Source organism: Meleagris gallopavo, unplaced genomic scaffold (genome assembly GCF_000146605.3).
Source record: "Meleagris gallopavo isolate NT-WF06-2002-E0010 breed Aviagen turkey brand Nicholas breeding stock unplaced genomic scaffold, Turkey_5.1 ChrUn_random_7180001851964, whole genome shotgun sequence".
Taxonomy (NCBI): Eukaryota; Metazoa; Chordata; class Aves; order Galliformes; family Phasianidae; genus Meleagris; species Meleagris gallopavo.
This window is the reverse complement of record NW_011118797.1, coordinates 22,272-34,783: the sequence shown is the minus strand read 5'-3', so window position 1 is coordinate 34,783 and position 12,512 is coordinate 22,272. Positions and strand designations below refer to the sequence as shown.

At 37.2% G+C, this 12,512-nt stretch overlaps 1 protein-coding gene across 1 annotated transcript in view; it reads right to left on the bottom strand.

The window, feature by feature from the left end:
- Positions 1 to 1,419: 1,419 nt before the first annotated feature.
- The window catches only part of LOC100543744 (proprotein convertase subtilisin/kexin type 5-like), a 30,293-nt gene continuing 19,200 nt past the window's right edge, over positions 1,420 to 12,512 (bottom strand). The window contains exons 4-7 of the mRNA XM_019611023.2: positions 6,077 to 6,220; positions 4,187 to 4,289; positions 3,468 to 3,661; positions 1,420 to 1,523 (exon numbers count right to left, since the gene is read on the bottom strand). Of these exons, the coding sequence (XP_019466568.1) occupies positions 1,435 to 1,523; positions 3,468 to 3,661; positions 4,187 to 4,289; positions 6,077 to 6,220 (530 nt within the window). The 3' untranslated portion in view covers positions 1,420 to 1,434. The remainder of the gene's footprint in view (positions 1,524 to 3,467; positions 3,662 to 4,186; positions 4,290 to 6,076; positions 6,221 to 12,512) is intronic.

Below are 12,512 nucleotides of genomic sequence, written 5' to 3'. Positions count from 1 at the left end.
TAGGGAATACAAAGTGCACGTCCTGGAGGCGATACTGATTTCTGATTTGTCATATCCGTGCAGATGATGTTCCTTGAAAACATTACCAAAAACCAATCTCAGCAGCTAATATTGTCCAAGTAAACGTTAAATATAAGTTACTTTTCAGAAATTTGTCTCTCCTTCTTTCTCTCACAGATTACACTTGTCTTTCTCCAGTGGTCAGGTTTGTGCTCCTGAGAAATACAGGAAATGTGGACATAGCTATGACACAGACTGTGTCCTATAAGGTCACAAATACACAGTCTTGAATATTCTGACATATATGCCAACTGTAGAAACTTCTAAACTGCTACCCTACTAAACTGATTTCACAGATACATAGAAAGCCATGCTGAATATGTTAAAATTCTCCAAACTCTAACTGGGATTGAAAATTTAATTACATTTTAAAAGGGAAGCAGATACTCATATTTCACAGAAACTATAAACAGATGACATTCAATCCTATGCTTTCCTTCCCATTAGATCACACTTCCTCTTCAAAGGGTCTCTTTTGTTTTTTTTTTTAAGAAAAGATGTATTTGTAATAAAAATTGTGCAGGCACTTGAAAAATAGAAATGCAATATATAGAAATGAAAAATCCTTTACAAAACATAAAAGAATCTAGTTCTTTGTGTCCTGAAAACAAACACCTTTCAGCTTTTACTACCTGAAAGACAAAATTCCACTTAGACAAAAAGTGAAAGCTCAATGTCAAAACATTTGCAGAACACTGTACTCTGAAAGAAGAACCCCTACAGTTACTGAATACTGAGTTCATATTTTTTATGGCAAGAAGCCAGCATATACTCCTTCATAGATTCTTAAGAATTTTGACCTTAGCTGCTTAGATCAAAAGATCATTCATTCATAAAGGAGCTTGGAATACATATTGGTGCTTTGTGGGCTTTACGTATCAGTTTCAGGAATGATTAAGTCCTCCTATGAAATAAAAATATCCACTGCTGCTTAAAATAATGTGCATACTATATCATAATAGAATGGAGCCTGAGGTACTTGAGATAAGTGAATAACTGGATGTATGAAGAAACACAATAAAGATAAGAAAATAGTTTCTAACTATCACAGGAATGAATCAAAGATTAATATGACTCATCAGTTCAACCTCTAAAATAATCCTTGATTGCCACACTGAAGGTCAAAGAAGTGCAGAAGTCAGTTTTCCACATGACTGTGGCTTTTATTTTACCTGAAATGAAAGGTCTTTTAAAAACCCTTTGTTGGCCAAACTGGCACAAAGCTGCACAATAAAATACTATATTAAAACCTAAACATCAATGGAAAACGTGAAATGGGGGCTATTCAAGGTTGAGTAGCTATCTAACATTCTTCACTGTACATCCAGTCTCATTAGCCTCTGGGTACTGCGTTTAGTGACAGCCTTCTTTTCCTTACCTTAGCCCATGTCTGCATTCTGTGCAGATTTGGAATTCAACACATGTCTTACAATTTTCACTGCATTTTCGGCAAACAATCTTATCTACAAAGAAAAAAAGAAAACAGCCCAGAAAACCTTGGTCAGTTATATTTTATAAAACTATCTGGAGATATTATTATGTGTCTTACAGTTTTCTAGCTTGAAACCAGAAAGACAAACAAAAATGTCTAAATTCTGTCATTAGGTTTTTCCTTCAGCAAGTCTATTCATAAACACTATCTTCATTATATCTGAAGGCTCTGCAGAAATATCGTGTTCTGAGTTTGTTCAAAAATCTTTGTAAACGCTTTATATTTAAACTAACTATTTACAGTATGGACTTAAATTGGCTTTTCATATAGCAAGTCAAACACTAATGGCTGCCATATGTTCCAGAAACTATCCTGCAATTTACTTTTTACACCTTACATGCAAATAGTCTGTCTTATCTTACATGTATTGCAGTTCAAAGAAACAATTTTGATCTTAACCAAGTTGGGACATAATTTACCTAACATCTGCCTTTCCATCTCACGAGCTCCCTACTTTAAGAGAAGTCTCTGAGATGCGGTGCCATGTAACTCTGAGAAGAAAAACCTTGTGGTCCCATTTTTGTAAATTTTCATTTACACATCTTGGTTGGGTGGAAGGGAAATCCCTTCACTGTAGTTTTCATACAGTGGCAAATGGAAAAATTAGAGTAGTACCTGCATTTACTAATCCTCAAAAATGAACAGAAGCTTCATGGCACAGAGAGTAAAAGGTTAGGTATCTACGTAGGTCACTCCAAAAGTAATGCCTCCTATTTATTTCCATGGAAACTACAACAGATACAAAGAGCAAATAACACTATTTGATAGAGAAAATTCTCAGCTACAAAACCCTGGTTTTCAACACAGTCACTACCATTAGCTGATTCACACAGATGAGCTGGTCAAGATGCTCTTCATTTCATGGCATGGATGCTTGGCCATCCAGAACATTGCTTGTCTTTCACATTGCTGTTGCCACTGCTGAAATGCACCACCCACCACCTTACTGTGCTCACATCTATTGTTTGGTTTCCATAAATATTCAGCAAGTATTGATAAATGTCAGTTGGTGCAACATTTTCTGCATGGAGAAATTCAATTCCACCCCTTTGCTTCATTCTCAGTTCCATGTCAGACGCCATTTTGTCAGACTGCCCCTCTGTTACCATCTGTCTCACAACAAAATGTAATGGAATATTGATGGGAATGTTCAGATTATCAACATCTTCTGCCTCTGAAATTGTGGGTCAACATAACAGAAAAGGAGGCATTACTTTCGGAGCAACCCTCGCTCAGGGCTTGCAGTTGAATCAAGCACTCTGAGTACATGTTCATATTTTAAGCACGTGTCTAAAGATAACTGAAGTCCGTGTAGTTTAAGTGTATGTTTAAATATATGTCCATTTTTGCTACACAAAGTTGGCAATCTCAGGAGGAAATGGAAGCCCTGCATCTCATGTAGCAGAGAATTACTGCTCCTGAGTTATCACATCATTACAGGTCAGAAACCTGCAGGAAACATTAATTGCAACTACCTTTTCCACCTGAGGAGCCTGATTTTCTCAGAGATCTAGTTCAGCAACCACGGTCAGTTTCTCAGCTGCCTCTTCTACAGCATTCCCACAGCATGGGAGAATGGGGAATAGGAATACTTTGTGTTCACAATCTGGATGCTGCCTTTCCCTTCTGGAGCTGCAGTAACCTGCTCTGTCCTCCAGCTGACTGTGGACTACCTTCATTCTGCTGGTTACTCCCATTTGCAACCACAAATGAAATCCTGTCTCTAAGCATGATTTTTAAAATGAAGAAAGGTTAATTTCTGAGTAGATTCTTGATCACACTTAGCAACAATGTAATAAGAGGACTAGGATAAGATAGATACATTCAACATACTTTTCCTGCTTATCAGTATTCCATCAGCGTCCCCAGATCAAATTCTGTAGCCCAAAATAAAGAAATAATAAGTAATACTAACTCTTATCCAGGTAAAACCCATCGGGGCAGGTGGTAATACAGCTATTGGTTACTTCATTCAGGTAGTAGCCAGATTTACAGGTCATGCACTGGTCACTATGGCCTCCAACACAGGTTTCACAATTGGGTGAGCATTTTTTACAGCGTTTCTTGTCTGCATTGTAGTGACCAGGTGGGCAGGTCGAAACACAGATCCTGCAGACAGCAGGGAAGAGAAGGCAGAGTCGTTAATGAAATAACCTGCCACCACATTCCTGGACCATGACTGCAAAGCAGAAGTATTTCTCAGCATTGCTGCTTTTGTAATGATCACGTGTTTTCTAATGATCATGTAATCTTCCACAGCATTGCATCAGGCTGTTTCTGCTTTTTTTTTTTTCCTACAGCATATGCTATCTCACCGGCAAACACCTCGACAGACAGTCATACTGTACGATTTTTGATCTACATTTTTTCCTATCTTATTCAAGTACAGTCACTAAAGTTGTGGTTGCTATCACAGTTACACACAAATAACCTCTCACAAAAAAAATGAGGAAATAATCAGGGAAGAGTGTTTGAGTACTGTACTTGAAATTCTGAAACAGTTTTTTTAACTCCTAAGAAAATTTGTCGAAATCAGAGGAAAATATCCATGACTGCAGCAAAGAGAAGAGAAAAGAAAGTTAAGATACATACTAAGGAATCTAAAAAAGATTTTTTTTTTAATTTTGGTCTTACCGTGTGTTGTTCTTGGATTTGTAGTAGTAGTGAAGACAGTCAGTACAATGATCTGGTCCTGGCCCATCACACCCTACTTTACTGCATTCTGCATTGCATGGACCTGTATTAAAAGCAAAATACAGGAAAGGAATTAAAACTTCTCCTTTGGTACTTAACACCTCTCAAAATATACTATTTTAACACAGAATACAATTACTATGTTTTTGTGTATTTGAGCGTATGTCCAAACTGTAATTTGACCACAGTGAAAGGAGAAATTTTTTAATATTTGAAGATCTTTGCAGACTCTGGCCTCAGCATGTGTTCACATTGATACATAATTTTTAACAGCCATGGCATCCTCTATGTAATCTATCAGATACTATTTCTGGATCCAAACAGTCTCTTTTCTAACGGCTAACAAATCAATCTAAATTTTATCTAGAAACACGCAAAGGCTTCTGAAATTCATAATATGGAATGATTAGCAACACTGCTTATCACAAGCAGGTCAATATAATCAGCAGCTATTCTAGTCAACAAATGGGCAGGTGGTCTGAGTGGCTAACACAGCAGAAGTGATCCAACCCCCAGTGACCAGACTCACCTCCCTCTGTGCTGCTACATGCTGCAAAAGCCTCAATTAACTTTTGCTTATTAGCAAGTCCTTCATCTCATCCACAGTCATGTTTACACTTTCCAAACAGTTCCAAGCAGCTAGGGGATGAGAGAGCCATCATTTCCTGCCTTTATATAAGGGACAAGGACATGTGTGAACTCTCAACTGTGTCAGGATCATTGCTCCATAGTAAATGAAACTTCTAACCTTTCCAGACACCTTTACATGGCTCTTAATATCAAGTAAACTTGAACAAGAGCAAGTTCATACAACAAAAGCTTAGTGACCTTTACAGCAGAGACAGCAGTGTTTCGTCATCTACCAAAACAAGGGATTGAGCAATTCTCCAGCAAAAATAGGGACTGTGTGTCTGACACACTATGACAGGACACTGTAATAACATAAACTTCTAAATTGAACACTGTGCTGTTAGCTTGCAGGAGTTATGCTTAAGATTCATCAGCACTAATCATCTATGTAAAGGTACTGACACTGTCGGAATACATGTAGGAATACTGCCCGCTTGACTTATCCTGCAGCACAAAAAATCTAACTCTTTTGAAGCCTAATGAAAATACTAAAAAACTTCTATGGGGATGAACAAGAAACAACACACGTATATGTAGAAAATAGTATTCTTCATATATGCGTTTGTGCATACATATATATAAATATTTATGAAAAGTAGTACATTCTACACAGAATGTTAACCATAGCTTAAAAATATGAAACTGTCTTAAACTCATAGAACATTAAGTTATGAAACAAATTGTTCTGTACTCCCACTACTTTCATACCAAGAATATTCTTATGAAACTATTTTTGCAAAGTCATTCTGTCAACACTGTGTTCTAGCTTCAGTGCATTGATTTTTCCACTTACAAATATCATAAATCCTGCATAATTGTTATCAATTTTGCCACTGCACTTCTAACTAATTAGATGAAATATAAATACAACCTTACTGTTCTACTCAGAGAAAATTCACGAAAAGCTCAATTTATTAAACATATTTCTGTTTGGCTATTTTTATTTTTGTTTCTGGAAACTTTCAGTACTGCCTAATTCCCAGGCACTGAAGGCCACAGATCCTACAATGGCAACAGAATCCTAGTCTTGAACTAATGCAAAAGATCTAAGAAACACAAAACACAGAAGAAAGCAGATACTAAATAAGCATGCCAGGAGTCTTTACAATGTGTGACCATATTTTGACAATACAAGGTCTAATGTTTTATATATGCAGAGTCTCAGGGCAGTAAATGCGCAGAGTAAATTAATGTACGAACCTGAATAATCTTCCGTTCCATAATCTTCTGTAGGATCTTCAACTGGACTGGAGCGTACTCTTTCCACTTTTGGAAAATCATTTCTTGGTGAGTATGGCTGGATGGATGTTCCATACAGTACTAAGGACCACTCTTTCAATTTGCCTAAAAGTATTAAAAATCTAGTTTTATAAATCATTTCATATTTTCTCTGTCTTACAAAATATATCACCTGTGAACAGGAACTCTGAGTAGGCATGGAAGACTTTGCTTAGTTTAATGTTGACAGTGCAATCTCTGTTTCACTGTAAACTGAGAAAGCATAATTTTTTTCAACCAGATTTTGCACAGTATTTTTTGCACTCCTCCTCTTGTAAGTCTAATAAAAGTCTGTACGGGGGAACTCAATGTAAGCCATAAACAAAAACCTTAGGCTATATATTTATTTGGAAAACTTATACTGGCATTCATCAAGGAGCTTTTGCTATAGATTTCACTTTTCCTCAGAAAATGAATTGTCCAGTTATTATTATATCTCTCAGTTCATTAGCTGTATTCAGAATTCTGACTTAAGAACAGGGTTATATTTTGTCAATTATTACTCATGAGTACTTTTCGTTGCTTTATGGAATACATCTCAACGAAGACGAAACAAACTCTTTTAAAGTCTCTATAGTAGAATATCAACGTCCTTTTCCAAACAAGCATGATTTCTCATTTCTTTGGCCTAGTTATTTTGCAGATATGTCACTTCACTTTCTGACTTCATCACCAATATTTTACCCTCTCAGTATCTAAACGATGGAAGAAAACAAATATTTTTTAGCCTGAAGTATTTAAGTACTTTTATGTAAGTTCTGTTGTGTTTTTTTAAGTCGTGAGTCCAAGCTGTCAAAACGTAAAGTGTAAATATTCAGACTTTGCCTCCCTGTCCACACTCACCAATAAATTAATTCCATGAAAAGTGCAAGACTCAGGTCTGAAATAACACTTCGAGCAGTGATAGATAAAAAATTATGTCCTGGCTTGAAAATGTGGTAATTAAGTTTGGTCTTAACCTAATCTCTTGATTACATTTACCTGTGTTGAAGCAGCAGGTTGTGAAATGTACAGTTCTCATCAGAAGATTCAAGAGAAAAGGGGAGCAGGGAGCATTTTTTTCTGAATTTAAAAGATTCTATTTTTGGACGCCAGCATGAGACCTCCCTTAGCCTGTTCTTCTCTTGGCTGAGCAAATGAAGATACCTCAGCTGCTCCTCACACATTCTGCCTTCCAGACAATTCACCATCTTTGCTGCTCTCCTTTGTACGCTTCCTCATAGTTTTATGTCCTTCTATTGTGGCACCCAGTGCTATAGGTGAGGCCGCACAGCACAGAGCAGAGCAGACAGCCCCTCACCTGCAGGCAGTGCTGGACCTGCTGCACCCCAGATACGGTTGGCCCTTTGGGCTGCCAGGGCACACTGCTGGCTCATGTTCCACTCGCTGTCAGCCAGAGCTCCCAGATCCCCATTCCACTGGGCTGCTCTCCAGCCTCTTTTCCCCCACTCTGTACATATATTCAGAATTGACATGTTCCAGGTGCAAAATCTGGCACCTGCTCTTGTTAAACTTCATCTGGTGGATGACTGTCCAGCTCTCTAATTCATCCAGATCTCGCTACACTAAAGAATCTCCTATTGCCAAAGAATGATCACTATTTGACAGATACTAACACAGCTCTCTTAAGTGATTTGTCTTGGAGTGAATATAACTTCACCATGGATGCTCTCTGTCCTTTCTGCATTTTAACTCACTTTCACAGCATATTGATTATAAAATATTGAAAGCAGCTGAAAACTGTTTGCGTTCCCTTGTTACTCTAAATTTTTCTTCCTTGCCTTTACTGTGCTCCAATGATCACTAAAATTTCAAAGTGTTGATTTTATGTGTCTTCCAGAACACTGGTAAAAGTACTGAATACTGCAAAAAATATTTGCAAGGACCCACTAAAAATAACCACAGGCACTGATGCTTCTTGGGCACAGAGTATTGTTTGTGTCCAGACTTACTGGAAGGGTTTGTACTAACATACTGGCAGGAAGGTTTGGAGCTTTGACCTTATACCTAATGCAAAAGAGCAGTAAGAGGAATAATGTAGGGTCTGTCAAAAGATTAGCTGCCTTTTAAGAACGGTTCAGTAAATAAAAGGGGAAAAAAATTCATGTGACTTGCCAGCAAATAAATGAAGCCCGCCTCAAGGCAGGTTTAATTTGTAAAATGAAAATATTTCAATGAACGATTATATATACATACACTCTCTTTAATAATGAATAGACAAAGTACGCACATTTATGCCAAAATCTTTCCTTCCCCATTTTTGGCTGCTTCCATCATTTTGTTTGGCTAGAATAATCCCTTACTCTGCTTATATTTAGTACATAACAGAGGACCCATGTTATATGTGCAAAAGAAAGGGTATATCACAGTGTTTCACAGCAAGCACAAGTCCACTTCCATAAATTCTACAGAATTAAATGCAGAAATCTCATGCACTGCTTTATGAACTGGACCCTGCCATTCTTTACAGGCAACAGATGTGGCATTGCCTTGCCAGGACAGGGATATGATGGCATGTTGGGTTTTTGTTCTCAAGTTGATTACAGGAAAACTTCAGCTCATAATTATAAGACCTTTCAATAGTTAAACAAACACATGCACACAAAGAAACAAGAAACAGGCATGATGGCGATATCAGCCTGATAAACTGCAGGCTACACAGGCACCGTAAATTGCATGGAAGTACCTTCTGTTCATATCCTGTTCAGTGTATAGACTATCTCTAACATGACTAAACAGCTGAATATATGGCATGCACTTTCACAACTTTCTGAACTGACGTGTTACTGGACAAATTTCATTAAGAGGTAAAAATAAGTCTAGAAAGCTGAGGGATGTATTACCAAATACAGTGAATTATATGGAAGAGAAGCATGCAGGAATAGTGTAAAGCTGGATATGTATGTAGTGATTTGGTGACATAAAAGGGCTATGAGTGATGTCTTGTAAATAGCTTAGATGAAGAGTTTTCAAAATGGCTCTGTTCTAGGTTTCAGTGCAGGGAGCATGCCAGGGCACAGAAAAGAGGGCAATAGCTGAAGTGTGTTGCTCTTTGGTTCTCCTTCACGCCTACTGGATGACCCATTAGGTTCTGCAGTATGCACAAACGTCTACCCTATCCGCTAGGCTGCAGAGGTTCTGGCTGCTTTAGGATTACTAAGTGCAAGACTGAGTTGAAAAACACTGATTTTTGTCTGTTTTCCTTTTAGTAAATTATGACATTCAAATTATGTAGTTGTTGTTTCTTCTATCAAATTCAAAAGCACATAAAATTATCTGAATGTACAAAAAAAAATCAGTATAGTTTTGTTCTATGTAGTCTATGACTACTTTGCCAAATACCTTTTTTGAGTGTCCCTTTTAGTGTACTGGAAACTTTGCTCTGCATTTCCTTGTGAATTAATGACACTTTGCTAAGAACCTTTCATCAATGTAAAGCCATGATGAGGAAAGAGTGATGCAGATAAAATGAAGCTAATATTGCAGAACTGACAATGTTATTTCCTTTCAGAGCTCTGAAGGATAATAATCAGGATTTTTAAAACTCTGTGCTTACAGTTGACAACTTGAATATATAATACTAACCACTTTGGAGACCTCATCAACTTTAATAAGAAGTTGTTTGCTGCTGAACAATCTTGAAAATAACAATGATTATGTTGGTCTTCAGAATGGACTGCTGCACGCTATATTACGTACCAGGTTTCACAAAAAAAATGAGTTGTGATTGCTAGTTTAGCATTCTGAAAAAAATCGGGATATGCAGACAACGGAGAAAAGCAACAAGAGAACTTGATTTGGTGGCCAGACAGGCAAAAAGACTTTTTAAAAAGCAGAGAGATTGCCTCTCTGCCCATCTGCTGCATTAAACAGAACACAATTCAGCTAATGAAGAGCAGAACTAAAGAACTAAAATTCTCATTCAATTCCATCTGTTTCAACAGCAGTCGTGTGAAGCTGATCTATGTTTCAGATTTTTTTTTTTACATAGAAAATCAGCAGTTCCATTTTGTCATAATATTGAAATGAAAGGTTTTCTTTTGTACAAAGAAAACTGTAAAAACCCAGCTGAGTTTGGCCTATTATCCACTTGGAATAGGAAGGAGACAGGACAAAACTGTGTTCTCACATTAGAATTCCTCCTGTGCCCTGGCTTTTTCCAAACCACAGCCAAAATAGACACACTGAGTTTGCAAGCTGCAGGAAAGCCTGGATGAGCTGCCCTCCTGGCACAACTGTTCAAGGTAAACATGTCTCTCAGAGGAGACAGGTGAACTGCACATAGCCTTCTGACCAATGTGAATAATTCAACAAACCAAAAGAAAATTTATTCCATCTCCCTTTCTAGTTGCAGAAGTAATAATGGGCATTTCTTGGACAAAGCTGAATTGACACAATTCATATTACTTAATCTTCCATATTTTAAAGCATGGAGATTTTAAGAATTTCACATTTTAATCACTGTTTATTTACAAAGATTTTTATGGCTTCCAGTTAGCATCTATTTCTCAGAATTTAGAATGAGTTTTTATCAAATAAAAAAAATAAAAATAATCCTGTCTGCCTTTTGAGTCGACATTGCTGAAATGTAAAGTATCTTGTAGTTCACAGAATTATGAATTAATTCTACTGCTAATGTCATTGTTGTCCTAAATATACAATATAAATTGTCATAAATAAAATGTTATTTTATAGCAGAATTCTAGTAATTAACTTTAAGTTATCAGAAAGCAGCAATGAACTAGATTTGTCACTTCCAAAGTAATATGATTACATTCTGACTTGCTGTTCAGAGTAAGTGTTAGTATGGAGTAAGAGACAAATAAATTCCAATTTATCAGTTGTATATACCTCTCTTACCTTTGTTTTATTCACATCTTTACTTGTTTAAGTGATATTTCCTCTTTGATTGTTTTTACAAAAGGCTTTCTACTTACTTTGATGTGAAGCTTTGAAGAAAGATTATGATCAATATACACGCAAAAACTACTACTTTTGTCTGCATACAAACTATGTATTTCAAAATGGTTTTTAAGGCTGAAGTTTCTGGTAGGCCCATGGGGAACTATATATTCATCTCTCAAAACTAGCAAACAGAAGTAAGCACTTACTCCTGTCTCTTTGAAAACTCCTACCTCAATCTCCATGTCTTTCAAAACAGTTCTACTGAAGTTGGTGAATGAAATTGAACAGCACAGGGGAAATTAAAAGCAGGGGAGGAATGTTTGTTGCCTCAGAAATTCTTTGTAAGAGTGTAGTTTATAAGCAGACAACTGTGAGGTCTCAGCATTTTGCCTATGGGCTGGAACATGATGCAGCCTATCAGTGCAGCAAGCCATGAATTTCTTTCTGCTGTATAGTGAAGTTTTCAATTTATATAAACACTGATAAATGCTACTCTTTTTATTATGAGTAGGATATCAAATACAAAGCAAAGAAAAGCAACATGAAAATAAATACTTGGATTCTCTCTTAGCTATGAGAGAAACTGCAAACTTCACTCTGGGCTGTTCTAGCTTATGTGGAAGAATTGGGTGAAAAAACTGTAATCATCAACCAGGAAAACAAATGCCTGCATTGGAAATACTATAACTTCTTTCAAATGTGGCACTTGCAGTTTTCGTTTTTTATCTTTATTCTTGAAAACTCAATCTAGTAAAATTAGGTTTTGATTAAAGCACTGACTCTGTTGCCTTGTCAGAAGTAACAGTAGTCTTATCTGGTATGATCTAATTCTGAATGGCCAAAGACAATTTTTACTCTTTGAAGCAACAGATCTGAGGGCTAAAAAGAGGCCATTTACCATTAAGAAAGTGAAATTCTTTTTGGAAATCAGATGAAAGTTCAGAATAAGAGACAACCATATCTTAAATTGTAAATAACAGCAATAAAAATGAAGAGCATATCGATAAATTAAGTTAGGAAAAATGCTATTTATCAAGCAGAGGAGGCAGAAAATTGGCAAGGTTGAGCTGTTGGTTAAATGAAAGAAGGAAATCCACAAGTCCATGGGACTTGATGGGGTGCATCCACGGGTGCTGAGGGAGCTGGCGGAGGTCATTGCCGAACCGCTCTCCATCATTTTTGAGAGGTCTTGGATAACAGTGGAGGTCCCTGAAGACTAGAGGATAGCCAATGTCACTCCGGTCTTCAAAAAGGGCAAGAAGGAAGATCCGGGGTAATTATAGGCCTGTCAGCCTCACCTCTGTCCCTGGAAAGGTGATGGAACAGCTTGTGCTGGATACCATCTCCAGACAACTTGGGAGAAAAGGAGATTATCAGGAGTAGTCAGCATGGGTTCACCAAGGGGAGTCGTGCTCGACCAACTTGGTGGCCTTCTATGATGCTGTCACATGCT